Source organism: Triticum urartu, chromosome 5 (assembly GCF_003073215.2).
Source record: "Triticum urartu cultivar G1812 chromosome 5, Tu2.1, whole genome shotgun sequence".
In the NCBI taxonomy this organism is placed as follows: Eukaryota; Viridiplantae; Streptophyta; class Magnoliopsida; order Poales; family Poaceae; genus Triticum; species Triticum urartu.
This window is the reverse complement of record NC_053026.1, coordinates 207,968,663-207,993,127: the sequence shown is the minus strand read 5'-3', so window position 1 is coordinate 207,993,127 and position 24,465 is coordinate 207,968,663. Positions and strand designations below refer to the sequence as shown.

Below are 24,465 nucleotides of genomic sequence, written 5' to 3'. Positions count from 1 at the left end.
ATAACTGTTCACATAGATCATGCTGCTATTATCAAACTCTTGATGTTATTCTCCCCTTTTGTCAACTAGTGTCAAAAAAGTGATGAAACAACACAAGTGAAAAACTGTGAATATGATTCACTCTGAGGCATCGCCTGAGGAACTGTCTGAAGAAGTTTATGATTCGGAAGTGTGTGGAACATCTTCATATTCAGCGGCGGCAGCATCAGCTAATCCTTCGAGACTGACTTGGTTCTTGGACAAGGAAGGGATATTGGGGCCAGACTCATCACACTTGTGAGACAGAGAATTTTCTTCAAAAGGTTGACAATTGGAGAAGTGGCTTCTGATTCATCAAGAAATTTGCACAGTTGTATTCGAAGTAAATTTGTTGTAGGTTCACGAGCTGGCAAAGGTGGAGTGGAGCGATCGTGAAAATCTTCAACAGTAAAGCCTTGGTCAATATACTGATATAGTTCTTGAAGGTGAGATTTGCTAAGTTTCTTCTTGGAGAAAAATTTCCGAAGCAATTTCCATAAGCGCTTCTTGTTTTCTGCTGTTATCATATGCACAACTTTTGTTCGGTTGTGAATGAAATTAAGTTCGGCAGCCAGATGTTCTTTCCCTTGGTGGCCTTCGGCCATATGCTTCAGTAGCAACTGCTGAGTGCACATGCTCACTTCAAGATGTGAAGGAGGTTGAGTATTCGACAGACGATCACGCTTGGGCAACTTTGGTCCGTTGAAAGTGTTATGATAGTCAGAAGTGCTTGACGCTGGTGCTTTTCCTAAAGAAATATCTTCCATAACTTTCAGTGTATCACGCATAGGAGGAATGAAGCTCTTGTGATTGACTTTAGCCAGATATTCGGTCTTCATTGCATAGTCAACCACTTTCTGAATCCATGGTGCAAAAACTTCGATGGTTTTAGGACATTGAGCTGAGTCCATTAGGATGCGCAAGAGCATGTCTTCGAGATCGAAGATATAACCCTGAGATATGGCATGGATGGTATTCCGAAGAACATCAGATATTACATTGTCAGTATTCATTCCAGCCAGCAGACATATGGTATATGTGAGGATATGGTATAGAGTCTAATTGTCGAAGGTTAAATGTTCCGGCAAAGGAGAGCCATGGTAATCACGAATCTTTTCTTGGTCCATTCTGCATCGGAAATCTTCATCAGTGACTGTGTCAATGTAGTGAACGCGAATCTTAGTTTTGCCATGTTCAAATCAAGGAAAATGAAAATGAGAGACAAGGTCCATACCAAAGAATTTGATTCTTTTTCCTTCTGTCATCCATTCCATTATCCATTGTGTGCTATCTGTTTCATCGCCGGAGATATATAGAGTTGCATAAAACTGAAGAATAATCTCCCTGTTCCATGGATGCTGATAGCCTAAGACACGAGTGAGACCATAGTCTTCGATGTCTTGCAGAATTTGATTGAAGCATCCGATGCTTTTCATTGCTGCAAAGTCTGTAAACTCATGAGGGGAAATCTTCAGGCTGTCATACAGAATGCGAGAGTAATAGATCGCATGTTCCTGAGTCCAAAATCGAGGAGAATCAGATGTCTTGGGTTTTCTGTCGGGACTCTCTCGAAAGAAAAGTGGGTGAGTATTTCTGTTGAACAGCGGCCCTTTGATGCCGACACCAGTGGTAAACATGGGTAGTCACTCACGAGGATAGGGGTACTTTAGTTCTTCTTCAATAGAAAGAACTTCACCGCCATAGATGACAGAGTTCGAATGATGAGTTGATGGTGAGTTTGCTGCAGAGGGGTTCACATCGGAGGGTCTTCAAGCTGCGATGAGTGAAATCCTCAACGGAGAGGGATTTGTCACTGATGCAGGGACAGATTTAGGCACCGAAGCTTTATCATTCAATTGGGGCAGTTAAGGAATTGCTTCTGAAGTTGGTGGTGCAGAGGAAGGAACTGAATCTTTAGGTTCTTCAATGATAGGAGAATCTCGTTGTTCTGACCGAGGAACGGACACTTGATGCTGAGTTGGTTTTTCATCATGAGCGGGATTAACCATAGGCACTGCTTCAGTTGGCCTTGGTGAGGATGGCTCATGTACAACTGGTTCTTGAGGAACCGAAGAATAAATTGTTTGCTATGCTATGCTTGGAATCTTTGTGAAATTTGTGATTTTACTTGTTACTCGAAGAACCCTAAAAAAACCTCCCCTATTTATGTGAGTTTAATGACAATGAAATCTTATCTTCTTATGCCAAGGAGGTTTATATTTACTATGATATCGAACAAATTGAAGAATTTGTTGCTTTTAAGGGTGCTTATAAAGTTGCTTCTTTGATTGAAAAGTATGATATTACTCTCTACAAATCTGAAAAATTTGACATACTTAAATATTGCTATGAAAACTATGCTCATAATGCCTATGTTAAAGATTTTACTGAGAGAATGTCCGCTTCTTTCGAAGAAAATAATGATATGCATGAAGCTATGGATAATTATGATTCCGTTGATTTGATTGAATTATCCCCTCTTTATGAACATGATGCTTGCTATTCTTGTGGCCATGATGCCAATATTAATGATGCTTATGGAAATGAACTTGCTATAGTTCCTTATGTTAAACATGAATTTATTGCTATTGCACCCACACTTGATATCTCCTTGAATGAAAAGCATGATTGCAATGATGTTATTACAAATTTTATTAATGTCAATTGTGTTAGTGATATGCAAAACCCCAAGCTTGGGGATGCTTGTTTTGCTATGTCCACTACTAATTGTAATGATCATGATTGGGTGATTCTTCTTATGATCTTGAAAATGTATTTAAGACTCATGATGAATATGTTATTTGCAATGATATTGAAAATGGGTTTGGAAGAGCGTCAACTTTAGGTAAAAATAATTCCACATATTTGGAGAGTGTTCAATCTTATGAATTTTTTTATGAAAGTGGGTTCAGAGAGGTCATGACTTTAGTTGATGTTAATCCCACTAACTTGGAAGATTATAAGACTTTATGCATGTGGATCATGAAAAGAAAATTTTATATGATTGTTATATTGTTGAATTTGAGTATGATCCTACATTTAATTATTATGAGAGTCTGGGATATGTGCACCACTGGATGGATGGTGTTGGTAGGAGGGAGATCGAGCTTGTAGGCCACCTCGCCGATGCGCGCCGTGATGGAGTTAGGCTCATAGAACTTGTAGGATAATTTGTGGTTTGCCCTCCGAGACACCGAAGACTGCATGTACGGCTGGAGCTTGAGGAAGACGTGGTCGCCGACGAAGAAGGAATGCTCCGACCGGTTCTTGTCCACTTGTCGCTTCATCCACTGTTGTGCTCGAGTAAGTTGTTGTTGCAGCAGCTCTGTCATTAGCTTCCTTTCCTCGAGCCATTCTTGGAGTTCCCCTGATATGCTCACATTCCAGTCCAGCCCCAACTGGGGTGGTTCCTGTCCATAGAGCAATGAGAATGGAGTTTTTCATAGCAAGTATTGTACTAGTACTCCGCAAGGGCGAGCCATCTCGCCCATTTGGTCGGGCATGCGTGGACGTAGCACCGCAGATAAGTCTCGAGGCATTGGTTGACGCGCTCCGTCTGCCCATCGGTCTGCAAATGGTATGATGTGCTCATGTCAAGCTCCGTGCTCGTGGCCTTTGAACAGTTCAGACCGAAAATGACTAGTGAAGACCTTATCTTGAACGGAGAGAATGGTTGATGGCATGCCATGGAGCTTGTAAATGTTGTCCAGGAACTTAGTGGCCACTTGCGTCGCCATGAATGGGCGCGACAGTGGCATGAAGTGTGCGTACTTGGAGAACCGGTCAACCATAACAAGGATGCAGTTATACCTACTGGATCATAGTAGGCCCTTCACAAAGTCCATTGAGATATCCTTCCAGGTGCTCTTCAGCACTGGCAGCTATTGCAGGAGACCTGGGTACTTGGCGCGATCCGACTTGGCTTGCCGGCAAACTTGGCAGCCCTGGATGCACCTCTTAGTGATAGACTTCATCTGAGGCCATGAGAGCAACCCCTTGAGTCTTTGATAAGTCACCGAGAAGCCGAAATGGCCAACCACCGCGCTACTGTGAAGGGCGTGCATGACCTTGGACTGCGTCTATGTGTTATTGCCCAGCCATATACGGTTCTTGTATCGGACAACTTCATCGCGCAGAGTGAATCGCCTGTCTATGTTGGTGCCTACAGCCAGTGTTGCCAGGCACTCACGGTCTGTTGGGTTCATCTGGTACCCCTCTGCCACTTCCTTGAGCCAAACTGGAGTGCACGACAAGATCACCGCCAACTCGCCCCCAATGGTGGGCGGCTTCCGGGACAGGGCGTCGGCCGCCCTGTTTTCCACTCCCTTCCGGTAAGTGAGCTTGTATTGTAGCCCAATCAGCTTGGTAAAGGCTCGTTTTTGCCATGGGGGTGGTAAGGCGTTGTGCATCCAAGTGAATCAGGCTCTTGTGATCCGTACAAATAATGAACTCAACCATTTGGAGATATGCGCGCCAATGGTCTACTGTCGTGAGGATGGCCATGCACTCTTTTCCATATGTTGAAAAACCTTGGCTCCGTGGTCCCAATGCTCGACTCATATATGCGAATGGGTGTCCTTCTTGCTGGAGTATGGCACCAATACCCTTGTCACTTGCAACAATCTCAACAATGAATGTTTTGTGAAAGTGAGGGCTAACACCGGGGCCTCGATGAGAGCCGTCTTGAGAGCTTGAAAAGATGATTCTGTCTCCGAGGTTTGGAGGTCCAAACGTACAATGTGTGCTTCTTCAGGAGATCGGTGAGGGGCCGTGAAATGATGCCGTACCCCTTTGATGAACTTGCGCTAATACCCGGTGAGTCCTAGGTAGCCTCGGAGTTCTTTTGACATTGGTGGGTCTCTCCCAGTTCTTCACATCATCGATCTTGGATGGGTCCGTGGCGACCCCTTGGTCGCTAATGACATACCCCAGCTAATGACATGCCCCAAATAGTTGAGACTTTGCTGTGCAAAAGTGCACTTGGAGTACTTGACTTTCCATTGATGCTGACGCAGAACTTGCAGAGTCTGACGCAAGTATTTCAAGATCAGAATTGATCTCCAATGGAACGCCATGAACTGAGACTATCGAAGAGACATACAATTCCTCATGAACAGGAAGAAAATGAGTAATGTTAGAAAGACGGCCAATGACTAGCAAGATGGTATCATTACCCTTCTTGGAAACCGAGTGACCCACTTTTATCCCATTTTCATAGGTCAAACGTTTAAATAAAATGCCTAGTTTCTACACACAAATAATTGGTTCGCAATGTGTTGACAAGTAGTGGAGAAACAGATATACAAGAACCCAACACATGTCTTTAATTTGTCAGTGCCTCCTTATAAGAAACGGTCATACGACCCTATAATGTATTCATATTAACAAGATGAAGTGTATTTGTGAGTTTCACCACCTACAAACATGAACCTCTGTCAAAAAAACAGTTTCACCACTTAACTGCAGTCAACGAGACAAAACAAGATTGAGAAAATAATATATAAAAAGGCGGCCGGTGTGGTCTTAGAAGAATATCAGCTGTTGCCATTCCATAATATGACCACTTCATCTTCTTTATAATCTCATCACTCAGGCAGACCATTTGTTGCAAGTCATTCCGTTCTCATTGAATCAAAGTATATGTAAGACACAATGTTATCACCTAGTATAAACAAAAGAAAGGTTTACTATGAATGTGCTAACAACATAATGTGAATGCGGAGGATGTAAGTAGGGTACCAACCAGCCAATCAAAATGAGTCTGCACTTCTACCACCTCTCTTGCTAACTAGTTCGCAGAGTCGGCAAGGCAGTGTATCAAGGCTCATTTCACGTGTCCTGCAAAAGTTGCCGAGAACACCACATCGCCTCCATGCATGGTATTCTGCATACGCTACCGGGTCATTCGCAAGTGCTTTCACATATGATGCCAGTTCTTTAAGAGAGCTGAATTTGGAGGCATCAATTGCGGAATTGGGAGGAATGAAATCCCAGACATTGGGTGCACCAAAGTATATTGGCACTGACCCAGCCTCCAACGCATAGAACAGCTTCTCTGTCACATAACTTTCTGCCTTGGTGTTCTCGATTGCAAGAACAAACTTGTAATGTGACATTGCACAGTGTAGGTGATCCCACCAATGTGGTGATCCATTGCCATTGTTTGAGCAAATCGGATACATGGATAGTGCCATGTCAGGACCACCAACATTATTCAAACATTTTCCGAAGGAATGGTGTGGCACCAATGAGAGGAAATCTTCTGCAAGCTTGTCTCTGTGAGGAAGACACCTTGAAGATGACCAATAGATAAGTGCATCCTGATAACAGGAAATCAGAAGTTCAGACAATTATACAAATCGTATTATAGCAGGATGGATAGCATCTTTGTGCAAAACCAATGCAGCAGTGGACATGCAAACTTATATCTTTCTGACAGGTGTAGCACAAACTGCAGAAACAATTTGACATCATGTGCTGTTGTGTTCACTCATTTCCATATATGAGTTGAGACCATTTTTGGTAGCCTCCACTATAGTACTCTTCTGGCTTTTGCCAAGATCTCCAAAAGGACAGAAACACCTCCAACTAAGGTGTACCATGTGAGGCTGTAGATGCCTGTTTAGTGTTAAATGTTCTACAGATAATTATACTAGTAGTGTCAAAAAACGTCTTACATTATGGGACGGAGGAAGTATGTTCTATTTGTACTGTTCCAACTGATGAAGAACAGTGATTTAGCACAGGGAATCATAATGCCAAATGATACATTGTTGGAGATACTAATGTCAAGTAAAACATGGTTGGACATACATAATGCATGGAATGTTAAAAATCACTGCAAAGGCGATACATGTAAGAAAGTGCCTTAGACCATGATATTGTTGTGTTGTGTAATATATACTGTGCAGAATTTGGACGTACAGTTGTCTTTTCTGTGGATACATGGTAACTCCGGCTAGTGTGGAAAGATTTTCCAGCATATGTTACTTGTAAATCATCATTAGCATGGTAACCTATAAAAATGTCCTCAAAACCAGTTGGTTTCCTGCTAGCCTCCAGATCCAAATAAACACGAAGAGGCAGACCTTTCATTCTCTGCAAAATATGTTAAGAATACTTGAAATTGAAGCTCAGAACAAATTACGAATTTAAGTCAAGAACAAAACAAAGTAAACGGTATGTATTGGTTAGTGAAAAGGACAGATGGTGTTTGATTCCACAAAGAGGTTGTTGCAGAATTGCAATTTTATGAATACGAGCATGTGGCACTTATGACCCAACTGAAACCACCAAGGTAACGAAGAGCATTTTGGTAATTTCACGGTGAGGTGAAGGAGCATTGACATGCAACATTTGATAAGAATATAAAAAACTAGCTCCTTGCGGAAATGTTGATTCTTTGATCCATAGTTATAGCTCCCATCTAATACTCAAATGATTCTCTGAAAAAAAAATTGTATTAGTTCACGGAACTAGCTGTTATGACCGGTTTGGTCTATACCCGGAAGAGGCCCACCGGGCATTAGTATTAGGGGCTTGGCCCACAAGTTATCTTAGGCAAAGTTATCTTAGGCTAAAGTTATAAATACTAGTTGTAAGACACCGTTTGAGATTAAGCAATAAAGATATTATAATCTTCTGTTGCCCGGCTCCCCGAGGAGCCGGGGAGCCGGAACCCTAGCCGCCACCGCACCCAACTCTAGCCGCGACGGCGCCCGCCGGGCGCGCCCTCATCCCCCTCCTCCTTGTCCATACAACCTACGCCGAATGCCTAGTAGGAACCCTAGTCCTACCAATTTGGTATCCAGAGACACCAGACCAATCATGTCTGATGCGGAGCATCCCAAGGTCATCCCCATGGACCTACCTACATCTCCCACGACACCACTTGGACCCATGACAAGAGCCCGTGCGAGAACCATCGAGAACGAGGTTAACTCTCTCCTTGTTGAACTTCCCTTTGACCCACGTGAGACATGGCTACTACCTTAATCGGAGTTGCTCTGTGTGCTTAGGTACCATATAAGCAACCAAGGAGATGGAACGGTGCAAGATGGACATCAAGAGCATGGAGACATTTTGCCCAGCCCTGAAGGACCGGAACAACCGCCCGACCACCGCCCGGGCGGAACAACCGGCCGACTACCGCCCAACAACCGGTCTACCTTCTGTGATCGAGCGGTGCAAGGCCGGCACTACACCGGATGTACCGGTAACTACCAAAAGACCGGTACTGCCGCCCCGACAACCGGTACAACCGTTGGCCCCTTCGACGTCCATCTCCGCAAGCCAGCGCCAGACCTCCCAGCGGAACTACCGCCTTCCAGGACCGGTACTTCCACCCTGCATGAGCTCCCAGCGGAACAACCGCCCCCTTGACCGGTACTACCGGCCCTGCCTGCGCGCAGTCACTTGGGCCAAGGCCCGTGTACCCTTTCGTTACCTAGACTATAAATACTCTATCCCGTACAACTTTCTAGGGTTAGCATTGGTTTAGCTCATTTGAGAGATAGAGCATTGCTCATCCATATCGGATCTACTCCACGAGAGAGACCGCGGCCCCTCTACGGAGAAGATCCACTTTTGGATTCAAGACCCCCTTTACGGGAAGATCCCCTTGTGGATTCAAGACCTCCTCTCGGAGAAGAACCGGTTACCCTTTTTGTATCGTCCTTAGTTGACCGTGGATTCGTGTATCGTTCTATGTATCCGAGGATCTAGCACATGTGTGACTTGTTCTTGTTTGGTTTGAGTGATTCTCTTGTGTTTCCCCTCGTCTTCTTTCCCGTGTTCTTCGTGTTCATCGTTGGGACCCGCTCCTTTCGTGAAAGATCGGCCTATAGGGTTCCTACCCTACATCATCTTGGTATCATGAGCAAGGTTGATCACGATTTCGGAGCCTCCCCGTTGTGTTTCTAGCCTAAATTTTGTTGTTTTTCGTCCTAATTCGAAAATCCCCACCAAAAATAGCCCCAAATTTTTTTTGTGATTTGTTGGTGTGTTGATGTTTTGTTGGATCTGATCCGTGGATTTGCTTGGTTTCAAGTGGATCTAGCATCTACCCATTTCCCCTCCACCTTCCATCCTTGAAATCGCTCGAATTTCGACAACGAATTAATCATTTTCCGTCCCAAAAACCCATCCCCAATCCAGATCTTGCGATCTTCCCGACCCCAGCGGTACTACCGCCCCCACGAGCGGAACTACCGCTAAGGCACCAACCGGTACCACCGCCTTCACAAGCGGTACTACCGCCCCACCCGGTTTCAGTTGAAACCGACTGGCACCTTTGCCAACCACTTACACACCATCACCACTTCCGCATACTACCCCCTTTGTGCCCATTTCGCACTCCGACACGTGTTGCCACTTCGAGGTTTGAGAATTTGAATTGCGGTACCGTATCCTTTTGTGTTTCGGCTATTTAGGTACGGTTCGAGATCGACACCACCGCCGCTCATCTTCGCCACGGACGCGTCATCAACAACGACCACCTCGACTAGGACTTGGTATTCGTGCCACCATTTTGACACCATACGGAAGCAAGACCGGTAACCTCATCTTGGTATTAGACACATCACTCTTGCCATTACATTGATAGCCATCATAGCCTTACTCATTTGCGTTGCTTACCCATCGAGACTAGCCATTGAGTATTGCCAGCAACGAGACTTGTGCACATTAGTGATCATACTTCCCATAGCATACATACGTCATTGTTGCCTATATTGGTATCATCTCTTGTGTCACCAAATTGTCATCGCATACTAACTTGCTATCTTGGTTCGTCAAGCTTTGCATGAGAAAAGAGCTCAAACATCAAAGAGCCAAACAAGCTTTTAAGCAAAGAGGAAAGATACGCAAAGAGCTTTTAAGCAAGAACCATAGCATCATACAACATTAAGATTGTCATACTCGATCATCTTGGATCGTATCATCGCCACACCTTGCATACAAAATATTTGGGATAGAAGTCGTTGCATTTTTGCTAAGTAGGTTGTGCACAAGTTCTTGTATCCGCCTATCGTGCAATCGTGCTAGCGTCTCTCTAGTGTTGTGCAACAAGAGCATTTTTTGTGGATTCCACACTTTGGCTCACCCTTGGTTGCACAACCCCACTTATCTTTTTGCGCGTGTGTTTCCGTGTACCTTATATGCTTGGTCTACTTGTTACATTGCATCTTGCAAATCTTTTCCAACATTATTGAAGCTCACTTACAATTACATCAAATTTTTGTGCCACCATCCTAACCAAGCTCCACCAAAAGCTTTTACTTGTGTAGGTGTGAGAAACCGACAAGAACTTGTACCAATTGTGCTATTTCCTTGTCCTACATTGGAGTGATCCTCGATCCACTTTCAACTTCGGTCAAGGTACATTTGGTATTCGTTCTTCTCTTTCTACCACTCACATTTGTCTTGGAATGATGGATAGGCCAAGTACTTCTACCAACCCACTCTTCATGGAGCAAGATGACGACATGAACTCCTTCGTCACCAAGAGTCACCTCTTTGGTGCACAACGTGCTTTACATCAAGAGCAACAAGCTATGAGTGAACGCATCGACAACCTTGCCGCCGACTTACGACTTTCCGAGCAACGTACAAGGGACTACTTTGACAACAAGCTCGACGATCACAAGCAAGAGAATGACGCAAGGATGGACGAGATTCGCGCTTTGTTGCTCAACCGCTCTTCCTCCACTTCAAGGAGCCGTTCAAGTCACCATTCCGACTTTACCCTCTCCGGCTCAAGTACACCGACATCGAACACTCTTCGTCGAGCCGCGCGCACCGACCGTCAAGCAAACCTCAATCCACTTCGAGACACCGACTCTCAAGAGCGCCGACGACGTCAAGCCGAAGAAGCCTTTGCGCTAGCTCGAGAACGGCAACAACAACGCCAACATGAAGAGGAAGAACGTGCGCGTCTACACCAAAATGCACAAGATGTTGAGGCTCAACGTAAAGAACAACAACTCCGTGACGCTCAAGCACTTGAGGCGCAACAAGCTCTACGCGATGCGAGCCGAGCCGTTGCCGACCGAGGCCGTCAAGCCCGTGAAGAAGAGGAAGCACTTCGCGAAGAAATTCTCGAACAACGACTTCCAGCTCTCATGAATCGTCAAATTCCTCCTCGAGCTCGACGCGCTCCTCCACAAGCTCGCCAAGACCATCAAGTTCATCAAGAGCATGACAACAATGGGAATACTCCGCGACAAGAGCAACACGAGGTTGACAACCCTCCGCGACAAGTGCACCATGAGTTGAACAATCATCTACAACATGGGCGTCATCATCCTCAACCCCAACACAATGAAGAGCAACGCTACGGCAAGCTCAAGTTCACCATGCCCAAGTTCAACGGAAGCAACGATCCCGAAGAATACCTTTCATGGGCATTGAAAGTCGACAAGATCTTCCGTTTGCACAATTATGAAGAAGAGAAGAAGATCGCGATGGCATCCCTTGAGTTCCAAGACTATGTCCTCATTTGGTGGGAACAAGTCATTGAACGCCGCGAGACAAGAGGTGATCCACCCATCACTACTTGGGCACAAATGAAGGATGTCATGAGAGCACGCTTCGTGCCTACCTACTACAACCGCGACCTCTTCAAGAAACTCCAACAACTCAAGCAAGGAACAAAGAGCATTGAAGATTACTACAAGGAGATGGAGATTGCAATGATAAGAGCCAATGTGACGGAAGATGATGAGCAAACTATGGCACGTTTCTTGAATGGACTCAATCACCCTATCAAGAAGATCGCCGACTTCCAACCATACTCAAATCTCATCGAGCTCGTGCACCAAGCTACCAAAGCGGAACGCCAAGTGCAAGATGACTTCAAGTACGCCAAGTTCTCATCCAAGTCCTACGGCTTCTCCAATAACCAAGCCTCAACGACTCCAACACCGACTACAAGAACGTCTACTTCCAACACCGACAAGCCGAAATCCAAGAAAGCTTCGTCAACTACAAGTCATCCTCCTACGAGCAACTTCAAGCCGAGAGCTTCATCATCATCAACCCCAACCGATGAGACCGTCAAGACAAGTTCCTTCAAGTGTTTCACTTGCGGAGGCCGAGGCCACAAGTCCTACGAGTGCACCAACAAGCGGACCATGGTCTTCAACGACGATGGCACTTATGACTCCATGAGTGAAGGTGAAATGGAAGCACTTGAGCAAGTCGCCATGCACCGCCAAGTGAACAATGAAGAAGAACAAGTCTTTTGTGATAAAGACTCGAGTCCCGCACTTGTTGTCTCCAAAGTCTTGACTCTCCAACATCACCAAGAAGAAGACCAACGATGCCACATATTCCACACCAAGGTCGGCATCAATGGACGATCCGTCAAGGTCATCATCGATGGAGGGAGTTGTCACAATCTCGCAAGTGAAGAACTTTGTTCCAAGCTCCAATTGTCCAAGACGAAGCATCCACATCCTTACAAAGTGCAATGGCTTAGTGACTCCGGCATCATCCAAGTCGAGCACCGAGTACAAGTCTCCTTCAAGATCGGCGCATACGAAGACACCTTGGAGTGTGACGTTGTTCCAATGACCGTTTGTCATTTTCTCCTTGGATGGCCATGGCAATTCGATAGAGGAGTCGTCCACAACGGTCGAACGAACCACTACATCTTCAAGATGAAGGGCAAGGAGTACGTCCTCCGTCCAATGTCGCCAAGTCAAGTGATCGCCGACAAACATACCACCCATCGTGGAGAGAATGGTGAGAGAGTGAGCCACCAAAAAGAGAGTGAGCGCCACAAGCCCAAATTGAGTGCCTCCACGATGAGCGAAAACAAGAACTTCGTTCTATTTGCAACCAAACGTGAGATGAGAGAAGTGTGTGAGAACCCATCTAGTGTCCTACACTACGTCCTCGTGTGCAAGGACAATGCACCACAAACTAACACCTCTCACACTCTTCCTCTAGTGTTGTCTTCTCTTTTGCAGGAATTTCAAGATGTTTTTTCCGATGAGCTACCTCCGGGACTACCCCCTCTCCGAGGCATTGAGCACCGAATCGACCTCATACCCGGAGCACCGCTTCCGAACAAAGCTCCCTACCGCGTCAACCCCGAAGAAACCAAAGAAATTCAAAGGCAAGTAAAACATCTCATAGACCATGGACATGTGCGTGAAAGTTTGAGCCCTTGTGCCGTACCGGTCATTCTTGTGCCAAAACGTGACGGTAGCTTTCGCATGTGCTCCGATTGTAGACCTATCAATGCTATCACCGTTCGTTATAGATATCCCATTCCACGCCTAGATGATATGTTCGATGAGCTTAGCGGTGCCACTATATTTTCCAAAATTGATCTTAAGAGTGGTTACTATCAAATCCGCATACAAGAGGGCGATGAATGAAAAACCGCCTTCAAAACCAAGTTTGGTTTGTATGAGTGGTTAGTCATGCCTATGGGTCTCTCGGAAGCACCGGGCACTTTTATGCGCCTTATGAATCATGTCTTTCGCCCTTACATTGGTATATTTGTTGTGGTTTACTTCGATGACATTCTTGTCTTTAGCAAATCTATACAAGAGCATGTCACCCATGTCCGCACCGTTTTGCAAACTCTTAGGAAAGAGCGTCTCTATGCTAATATGGAGAAATGCCTTTTTGGTGTTGATAAGCTCATTTTCTTAGGATTTGTTGTCTCTTCTAAGGGTGTTCATGTAGATGAGTCCAAGATCAATGCTATTAAGACTTGGCCGCAACCAACCAACTTGCATCAAGTGCGTAGTTTCCTTGGCCTTGCGGGCTTCTATCGTCGCTTTGTAAAGGATTTTAGCACCATTGCTTCGCCTTTGCATGCTTTGAGCAAGAAGAATGCGCCTTTTGTTTGGGGACCATCCCAAGATACCGCATTCAATGAGCTTAAGAATTTGCTTACTCATGCTCCCGTGCTTGCTTTACCCAACTTCGACAAACCCTTTGAAATTCATTGCGATGCTAGTGGTAACGGTATAGGAGGTGTGTTAACGCAAGAGAAGCGCCCCGTAGCTTACTTTAGTGAGAAACTTTCCAAAGCGCAACTCAATTACCCCATCTATGACAAAGAGCTATATGCTTTAGTCCGCGTTTTGCATGAATGGGAACACTACCTTCGTCCCCATGAGTTTATCATTCATACCGATCATGAGATTCTCAAATATCTTAAGGGATAGACTAAGTTGAACAAGCGTCATGCTAAATGGAGTGAATTTATTGAGTCTTTTCCCTATGTCATCAAGTACATTAAGGGTAAAGAAAACGTTGTGGCGGATGCGCTTTCCCGCATTTGCATGCTTGTCACGCAACTTGAGTTAGATTGTCATTGGCTTCGAGCATATCAAAGACTTATATGAGCATGATACGACTTTTGCCATTCCATATGCCAAGTGTTTATCGAATACATTTTGGGAACGCTATTACATCAAAGATGGCTACCTTATGAGAGCTAACAAACTTTGCATTCCCGAGTCCTCGCTTCGTTTGTTGCTTTTGCAGGAATCTCATGGAGGCGGCTTAATGGGACACTTCGGACGCGACAAGACGTTCGCCACGCTCTCAAAGAGCTACTTTTGGCCAAAAATGTTTCGGGACGTCAATCGCTTCACCAACCGGTGTTCTACATGTCGCAAAGCTAAGTCCAAAGCTCAATCTCATGGTCTCTATATGCCTTTACCAATTCCATACCAACCTTGGGAAGACATTAGCATGGACTTCGTACTTGGTTTGCCTCGGACTCGCAATGAGAAAGATTCCATATTTGTCGTTGTGGACCGTTTCTCAAAAATGGCACACTTTATTCCTTGTAACAAGATAGACGATGCTTCACATGTGGCTAATCTCTTTTGTAGGAAAATATTGCGTCTACATGGTGTGCCAAAGACTATCGTCTCGAACCGCGACGTCAAGTTCCTTAGCTACTTTTGGAAGACCCTATGCGCCAAGCTCGGAATCAAGCTACTCTTCTCCACGGCATACCATCCTCAAACCGACGGCCAAACGGAGGTGACAAACCGCACACTCTCCGCTCTACTTTGAGTACTCATCAAGAAGAACATCAAGGAGTGGGAGGAGTGTCTACCCATCGCCGAGTTCGCCTACAACCGAGCAAGACACTCAACAACCGGCAAGTCCCCTTTCGAGGTCGTCTACGGATTCAACCCTTTGTCACCATTGGACATTCTACATCTACCACTCCAAGAGCGAATCAACTTGGACGCAAGTGCACGAGCGACCCATATCAAGAAGGTGTATGAAGATACAAGAAACACCATCGAGCGCCAAGTACAACGCCTTGCGACCAAGCTCAACGTCAACAAGCAACCTATGGTCTTCAACACTGGTGATCTCGTGTGGCTACACCTTCGCAAGGACCGCTTTCTACAAGAACGCAAGTCCAAGCTTCGACCACGAGCGGATGGACCCTTCAAGGTGCTTGCACGCTACAACGACAACGCTTACAAGATCGACCTCCCGCGCGACAAGTACAACGTGAGCGACATTTTCAACGTCAAAGATCTCTCTCCCTTCCATGGTGATGAAGAATTTGATCCGAGGACGGATCTTCCCCAAAGGAGGGGAGATGATGCGGAGCATCCCAAGGTCATCCCCATGGACCTACCTACATCTCCCACGACACCACTTGGACCCATGACAAGAGCCCGTGCGAGAACCATCGAGAACGAGGTTAACTCTCTCCTTGTTGAACTTCCCTTTGACCCACGTGAGACATGGCTACTACCTCAATCGGAGTTGCTCTGTGTGCTTAGGTACCATATAAGCAACCAAGGAGATGGAACGGTGCAAGATGGACATCAAGAGCATGGAGACATTTTGCCCAGCCCTGAAGGACCGGAACAACCGCCCGACCACCGCCCGGGCGGAACAACCGGCCGACTACCGCCCAACAACCGGTCTACCTTCTGTGATCGAGCGGTGCAAGGCCGGCACTACACCGGATGTACCAGTAACTACCAAAAGACCGGTACTGCCGCCCCGACAACCGGTACAACCGTTGGCCCCTTCGACGTCCATCTCCGCAAGCCGGCGCCAGACCTCCCAGCGGAACTACCGCCTTCCAGGACCGGTACTTCCGCCCTGCATGAGCTCCCAGCGGAACAACCGCCCCCTTGACCGGTACTACCGGCCCTGCCTGCGCGCAGTCACTTGGGCCAAGGCCCGTGTACCCTTTGTTACCTAGACTATAAATACTCTATCCCGTACAACTTTCTAGGGTTAGCATTGGTTTAGCTCATTTGAGAGATAGAGCATTGCTCATCCATATCGGATCTACTCCACGAGAGAGACCGCGGCCCCTCTACGGAGAAGATCCACTTTTGGATACAAGACCCCCTTTACGGGAAGATCCCCTTGTGGATTCAAGACCTCCTCTCGGAGAAGAACCGGCTACCCTTTTTGTATCGTCCTTAGTTGACCGTGGATTCGTGTATCGTTCTATGTATCCGAGGATCTAGCACATGTGTGACTTGTTCTTGTTTGGTTTGAGTGATTCTCTTGTGTTTCCCCTCGTCTTCTTTCCCGTGTTCTTCGTGTTCATCGTTGGGACCCGCTCCTTTCGTGAAAGATCGGCCTATAGGGTTCCTACCCTACATCAATGTCGCTTCCTCCCTCACCGCCGCCGCTGCCAACCACCACCGCCCCACCCTCGCTGCCGCCGGCCACTTCCGTGCCGATGCCAGCGATCACGTCCGGGACCGCCACCTCGCCAGCGCCGACCACCACCGCGGCGGAGCCGCCCCCCATCCTCTCGCCCGAGGAGGTGTCGGGCACCCTTCGGGAGCTCGTCCAGGCGGTCCGGGGCATCAGCCTCTATCTCGCCAGGAACCAGCCCCCGCCGCCGAGCGCCGCCACCACCGCCTACGGGCCGCCGCCGCCGCTCCAGTGGCCCGCCCCGGCCTTCCAGTCGCCCTACAGAGGGGCGCCCCCGCCGCCGCTGATGCTGCAGCACTACCCGTCCGCGGGGACTCCTTGGCCAACGTGGCCGGCCACCACCGCACAGCTGGGGGGCCCTCCCCAGCAGTCTCTACAGGCGCCACCGCCGGCCACCACGACGCTGGCTGCAGCGCCGCAGCACCACCAGGCGCCACCAAAGTCGACAGCACCACCACCCGCGCCCAGGCCCACTGGTCGGCCCCTGCACCAGGTGCAGTTTCCGCCATCGCCATCGCCGCTTCCCGCGTGGGCGGCCGGCTCGTCTCCGGGCCCGGTGTATACCACGGCGCCGGAACACCCGACGCCCTCCATTCGGTTTGATCGTCCCTCCAGCTCGGCATACTACGCCCCGGAGATCCCCGACCCGGCACACGCGCTGCCGTCGACTGCAGCAGCCCCCGGGCACGGCGGTCCGACACCCCCTCGATTCGCCAAACTGGACTTCGCCACTTACGAGGGCACGGAGGACCCCCTCAACTGGCTCAACCAGTGCGAGCAGTTCTTTCGAGGGCAGCGGACGCTCGCTTCGGATCGTACCTGGCTCGCGTCCTATCATCTCCGAAGCGCGGCGCGGACCTGGTACTACGCCCTCGAGCAGGACGAGGGCGGCATGCCACCATGGGAGCGCTTCCGGGAGCTCTGTCTCCTCCGGTTCGGGCCTCCTATCCGCAGGAGCCAACTGGCGGCCCTCGGCCGCTTACCTTTCACATTCACGTTGCAGGACTACGCCGACCGCTTCCAGGCCCTGGCGTGCCACGCGCCGGGCGTCTCCGCGACTCAGGCGCCGAGTTATTTGTGGGCGGTCTGCCGGACCATATTCGCGTGGACGTCGAGCTCCGAGATCCCCCCGACCTCCAGACGGCCATGTACTACGCCCGGGCTTTCGAGCAGTGGGTCCAGGCACTGCAGCAACCGCTCGGACGGGGCGGCCGCCAGCCCAGTCGACCAGCGCCGACTCCACCAGCACCGGGCCGGCCTCCTCCAGCCGCGACGGCCGCACCCCCGGCCACCACACGGACCTTCCGTCGGTTGTCACCGGCCGAGCAGCAGGAGCATCGCCGTCAGGGCCTCTACTTCAACTGCGATGAGCCCTACACGCCGACCCATGTCTGCCCCCGCCTATTTTACTTCGAGACGGTCGACTACACCGAGGTGGACGACTCGACTGATGCACCACCACCACCCGCGGCGACCGCGGACACGCCTGCGGATCCCACGGCGACGGCGTGCGTCGTCTCCCTCCACGCCCTCGCCGGCATCTGTGGCGAGCGGACCATGCTGTTGCCGGTGACGGTCCATGGCGAGCGGCTGGTGGCCCTGCTGGATACTGGCTCCACCCATAACTTTCTGCCCAAGGCGACCATGCGTCGGCTAGCCCTTCCAACGACGGGCGGGGAGCGCCTGCGGATCACGGTGGCGAACGGCGATCGCCTCCGGTGTCATGGGCTCGCCCGCGACATTCCCATCTCCATCGGTGGCGAACACTTCTCCATTACCTGTGCAGGGATCAACCTCGGCTGCTTCGACTTCATCCTCGGGGTGGATTTTCTCCGGACCCTCGGTCCCATCCTGTGGGACTTCGACGCGCTCACGATGACGTTCTGGCGGCTGGGCTGCCGCATCCGGTGGGACGGCCTTGGGGGCGCTGCGCCGGCCGTGCCACACCTCCAGCTGGCCGCCGCGTCCTCGGAGGCCGAGCAACCCCTGCTGGATTCCCTTCTGCAGCAGCACAGCGACCTCTTCGACGAGCCACGGGGTCTTCCGCCCGCCCGGGTGTACGACCATCATATTCACCTCATGCCGGGCTCCACCCCCGTGGCGGTTCGGCCCTACCGCTACCCTCAGCTGCAGAAGGATGAGTTGGAGCGCCCTTATGCTCGCCGCGGGCATCATCCGGATCTCCACGTCACCCTTCTCCTCGCCGCTACTTCTCGTCCGCAAGTCGGACGGCACGTGGCGTTTCTGCATCGACTACCGCGCCCTGAACGCGCTGACGCTCAAGGACAAGTTCCCTACACCGGTGGTCGACGAGCTCTTGGATGAGCTCCATGGGGCGCGCTTCTTCACCAAGCTCGATCTCCGGTCGGGCTATCATCAGGTGCGTATGCATCCAGACGACATCGCCAAGACGGCGTTTCGCACCCACCATGGCCACTTCGAGTTCTTCGTGATGCCCTTCGGCCTCGCCAACGCCCCGGCGACTTTCCAGGCCCTGATGAACGACGTCCTTTGACCCTACTTACGGCGGTTTGTGCTTGTTTTCTTTGATGACATTCTTATCTACAGCGCCACCTGGGCCGAGCACCTCCAGCACGTCGCCATCGTCTTCAACGAGCTTCGGGCACACCACCTCCACCTTAAGCACTCGAAGTGCTCGTTCGGGACACCTACCGTCGCCTACCTCGGCCATGTCATCTCGGCCGACGGGGTGGCTATGGACGCCGACAAGGTGGCGGTCGTCTCCGCATGGCCGACGCCTCACTCGCCGCGGGCTCTCCGTGGGTTCCTCGGCCTCGCCGGCTACTACCGAAAATTTATCCGGGAGTTCGGGCTCATCGCGGAGCCCCTCACGCGGTTGCTTTGCCGCGACGCTTTCGCCTGGGATGACGAGGTGACGACGGCGTTCGAGGCCCTCAAGGGGGCCCTCACGACGGGCCCCGTCCTCCAGATGCTCGACTTCGACCGCCCGTTCGTGGTGGACTGTGACGCCTCGGTCGCAGGTTTCGGCGCCGTGCTTCATCAGGGCGATGGGCCCCTCGCCTTCTTCAGCCAGCCTTTCACTCCGCGCCATCTTAAGCTGGCGGCATACGAGCGGGAGCTCATTGGCCTTGTCCAGGCCGTTCGTCATTGGCGGCCGTACTTGTGGGGACGGTCCTTCCACATTCGCACGGACCACTACAGCCTGAAGTTCTTGCTGGACCAACGGCTGTCGACCGTGCCGCAGCACCAGTGGATCAGCAAGCTCTTCAGCTTCAACTTCTCCGTCGAGTATCGGCCGGGCCGCCTTAACACCGTGGCCCTGTGCATCCGCTCCGGGCCGATGTTCGGTCTCTTCGACGACATTCGCCGTGCAACTGCGATGGCCGACGACGCCGTCCTTCTTCAGCAGCAACTCACGGCCGATGACCTGGAGGAGCCTTGGCGCTTCTCTGACGGACTGCTTCTCCATGGGCGCCGGATCTTTGTTCCGGCGCATGATGATCTCCGTCACCAGGTGTTACAGCTCGCCCACTCGGCGGGTCATGAGGGTGTGCAGAAAACCCTCCATCGTGTTCGCGCCAACTTCTACATCCCTGGCGATCGCGCCCTGGTCCGCGACTGGGTTCGGTCTTGTCAGACATGCCAGCGCAACAAGACGGAGACCCTGAGGCCGGCTGGGTTACTTCAGCCCTTGGAGGTGTCGTCTCAGGTCTGGGCGGATATATCCATGTACTTCATCGAGGGCCTTCCCAAGGTGGGCGGCAAGTCGGTCATCCTCACGGTGGTCGACCGCTTCTCCAAGTACGCCCACTTCATCGCGCTCGGCCATCCGTACACGGCGGCGTCAGTGGCCCGGGCCTTCTTCAACGGCATCGTCCGTCTACACGGGTTCCCTGCTTCGATCGTCAGTGATCGGGACCCAGTGTTCACGGGCCATGTCTGGCGCGACCTCTTCAGGATGGCAGGTGTCCAGCTCCGCCTGAGTACGGCGTTCCATCCTCAGACGGACGGTCAGTCCGAGGTGGTTAACAAGGTCATTGCCATGTATTTGCGTTGTGTGACAGGTGATCGGCCTCGAGCGTGGGTGGACTAGCTCTCTTGGGCGGAGTACTGCTACAACACCTCCTATCACTCCGCCCTGTGCACTACGCCGTTTGAGGTGGTCTATGGTCGACCACCCCCGCCTATACTTCCGGTGGACCCGGAGACGGCTCGGACGGAGGTTGCGGGTGACCTTATCCGCACCCGTGACGAGATGCTTGCTGAGGTCCGTCAGCGTCTCCTTCAGGCACAGCAGCTGGCCAAGCACTACTACGACGATCATCATCGCGAGGCGGAGTTCGCGGTGGGTGACTGGGTGTGGCTGCGTCTTCTCCACCGCTCTACACAGTCACTCGACCCGCGCGCGAAGCGCAAGCTCGGCCCTCGCTACGCCGGGCCCTTCCCTATCTTGGAGCGCATTGGGAAGGTGGCCTATCGTCTTCAGCTTCCAGCCCGCGCTTGCATCCACGACGTCTTCCATGTGGGGCTGCTCAAGCCCTTCCGTGGCGAGCCACCGGCGGCTCCTCCGGCGCTTCCTCCAACCGCCGATGGTCGCCTTCTTCCAGAGCCGGCAAAGGTGTTGCAGGCGCAGCTCCGTCGTGGCGTGTGGTTTGTCCTCGTTCAGTGGGCGGGCCTTCCGGAGGAGGAGGCTACTTGGGAGCAGCGTGAGGAATTCCGCCAACACTATCCAGACTTTCAGCTCGAGGACGAGCTGTTTGCGCAGGCGGGGAGAGATGTTATGACCGGTTTGGTCTATACCCGGAAGAGGCCCACCGGGCATTAGTATTAGGGGCTTGGCCCACAAGTTATCTTAGGCAAAGTTATCTTAGGCTAAAGTTATAAATACTAGTTGTAAGACACCGTTTGAGATTAAGCAATAAAGATATTATAATCTTCTATTGCCCGGCTCCCCAAGGAGCCGGAACCCTAGCCGCCGCCGCACCCAACCCTAGCCGCGACAGCGCCCGCTTGCCGGCGTGCCCGCTCCAGCCCTCGTCCCCCTCCTCCTTGTCCATACAACCTATGCCGAAGGCCTGGTAGGAACCCTAGTCCTACCACTAGCCTACACAAGCATTGAAATGCTGATTGATCTTGAAGATTTATCTTTAGCCTTTAGGACATTTCTAGCCATCACCCTTGCACATACTTATTTATAAAAGGAACTTTATTGATTATCTGGTGACATGGCGCTAGGGTTTTGACAAAAACTTAAATCAAGACAAGACTTTATCACTTCCTCAATTTAGGCCAATACCATCCTCTAAGAACTCGCCAAAAACAATGAATCCCTGTCCTTTCAAAAAGCAAACTTGTGATGCCTGCCCAATTTGCCCCAACAAAAAAATGAATCCATGTCCTTGAGAAGAGCCGAGACAATCAATACAAGTCACAACTCCACAAGGAAGCAAACATTTGCACCTTGTCAATTTGGATGACACTAAGCTTAGAGTTGAGCTATCTATATGCACCAATTCAGCTCAACTTACACGGCCAGCTCCGGACTCATGTAACAAAGAAATGCCACTTTACCTCGTTATCACAGCAAAGACGGAGCGGGCTGCAGTACCTGCAGTGGCGGCGTAGCGCCCTCGAAGAGCAGCGCATCGGGGCGGTCGACGACTGCGGCGGCCTTGCTCCACACGCAGCTCACTCCACAACGGCATGTGTACACGCCGTCGAGCGAGTCGGGGATCCACGTCCACCCCTTGACGAACACCCCCACGTGCCGCGTCTTCATCTCCTCGCACCTCGCGCCTCCCCACCCCGCTCCGCCGGTGATGGAAGCCATGGCAGAGGCTGTTGTAGCGTTAGCGGCGCCGATCTTGGCGCGGATGCGGGGGCACCCGACGGAGGCATCCCAAGCGCTGAAGGCGGCGAGGGTGGACGTAAAAGCCGACCGCTCGCGGGAGCCGACGGAGTCGAGCGCTGTCCCAAAGCGGCGGCTCCCAGTGGCGCCGGCTGCGGGGACGGTGGGGGAGAACTGGGTGGAGAGGGAGGAGGTTATAGAGGGGAGCTCGAAGTAGCCGGAGAGGAGGAGGAGTAGGATGAGGGCGGAGGCGAGCATCGGGGCCACGTAATTGATGCGCTTCGGCACGAGCATCGGGGGAGCGCGCATCCGGAAGCCTTCTCCGAAACTCCGGTCGCCGGAGCAGGGAGAGATCTCGGAGGCGAAGCGGGAAGGAGAAGGAGGGAGTAACGTACTAATGTGGGGTGCTTTCCAGAAAACTATCGATGATGTTTCTTCCGGCGGCTTAGTGGTATTTCTTTCGTTGCAGTAGCTTTGCAGTTTGAGTATTTCTCGTTACGAGGCGCGGTGGTTGGACTGACTGGGTGGCGGTCGCCGGCGGTTGTTTACCATTTCTGCGAGGCTTCCAAGTTCCAATCCATTACGGATGGTTGTTCTTGACTTTGGCTTTCCGACAAGAAATGAAACGAGTGTATGAGCATAATTGGTTTGCATGCCAATGTTTAGCATTGTGACAAATATTAACAACTACTTGGTTGGCTACGAGATGTTTTACCTATCTCACATAAAGTTATCAATAGTTGGCAAGTCTCGGTATTGCCAATAGTTGGCGCCAACATTTGGCAAGCCAAATATTTGTTCGGTCTTGAATTCTACTGTTAGAGCATATCTCTTGCAGGCTCGTAAACCGTAATTAAAATCATTAAGCTATGTGTGGAGGGCCATCAACCAGTTATGTCGCGTGGCGCAAGCTGACTGACCACGGTGAAAAAGCTTTTGAATATTTTTTTTAGATGGAGGTGAGAAATTTTTTAAAATGTTTTATTTAGATGAAGGTGATGACCCCGCATTTTTTTTAAATGAAGGGCTACACAAAGTGGCGTTCGCTGGTAGCCTGTGTTGGTGATTTTTCCTTCTTTTTATTATTTTTTTAGATGAGGGTGAGGATTTTCTTTTAAATATTTTTCTAGATGGGTGAGGATTATATGTATTTTTCTAATTGAAAACGTGCCCACAACTTCTTTTTAAGTGGCGCTACCGGGTGACGCTCCAACCACTAGTACCGTATTAAATTTGCGGTACCGCAGACGACACAAAAGATCAAATTTAATAAATAAATAATACATTGAATTCAACATGGTTCATATGATAAATTTAAACATACCACTAGCTTAAAAACCTAAATATACTCATCATCATCACCGTCCTTCTTGACGCCAAGATGGTACTCCATCAAGGAGTTAGCGAGGACGAAGGCGAGGTCGTACTCCTTCCTCGCCGCCTCTGGCCGTGCCACGGCACCTTTTTCTCTGGCAGCGGACGCCTCCTTTCTCGCGAAGAATGCGTGCTCCGCCGCCTGAACATGCTTGGTCGTCGGCCAGAAAATCTCATGGAGGCGGTTGAAGTTGCGCCATACCCGCCGGCCACCACTACGAGTGAGCGCGCCGCACTCCCGCGCCTGCACTTTGCACCACTCCTCCACCGAGGGGCGGAGGGAGGAGCTCCCCGTCTCATCGTCATGGCGGGCGCCCCTCCCGCGACCAGCTCTCGACATCGGGGCGAGTTTTGGGTGGCTGCGCGAGGCAAACTACAGGCGGAGGGAGAAGCTCCTCGACTCGCCGGAGCTACCGATTTGCAGCAGAGTAGGGAAGAAGAAATAGCGGACGCAGACCCTAAATCACGGTCGCTCTACTATATATATCAAAAATGCGGGCGGTTACGGGCAGCCCGTAAAAAAATTACGGGACGGGCCGTTTTTTCATGTGTCATGTATATCC

The 24,465-nt window shown here is 50.5% G+C and overlaps 1 protein-coding gene across 1 annotated transcript; it reads right to left on the bottom strand.

The window, feature by feature from the left end:
* Positions 1 to 5,319: 5,319 nt before the first annotated feature.
* Positions 5,320 to 23,034, bottom strand: LOC125508416 (alpha-(1,4)-fucosyltransferase). Its single transcript, XM_048673127.1, has 4 exons — positions 22,289 to 23,034; positions 6,943 to 7,116; positions 5,762 to 6,338; positions 5,320 to 5,680 (listed from the first exon to the last, which is right to left on the bottom strand). The coding sequence occupies exons 1-3, from the start codon at positions 22,835 to 22,837 to the stop codon at positions 5,769 to 5,771; spliced, it is 1,293 nt and encodes a 430-aa protein (XP_048529084.1). The 5' UTR covers positions 22,838 to 23,034; the 3' UTR covers positions 5,320 to 5,680; positions 5,762 to 5,768.
* Positions 23,035 to 24,465: the final 1,431 nt, after the last annotated feature.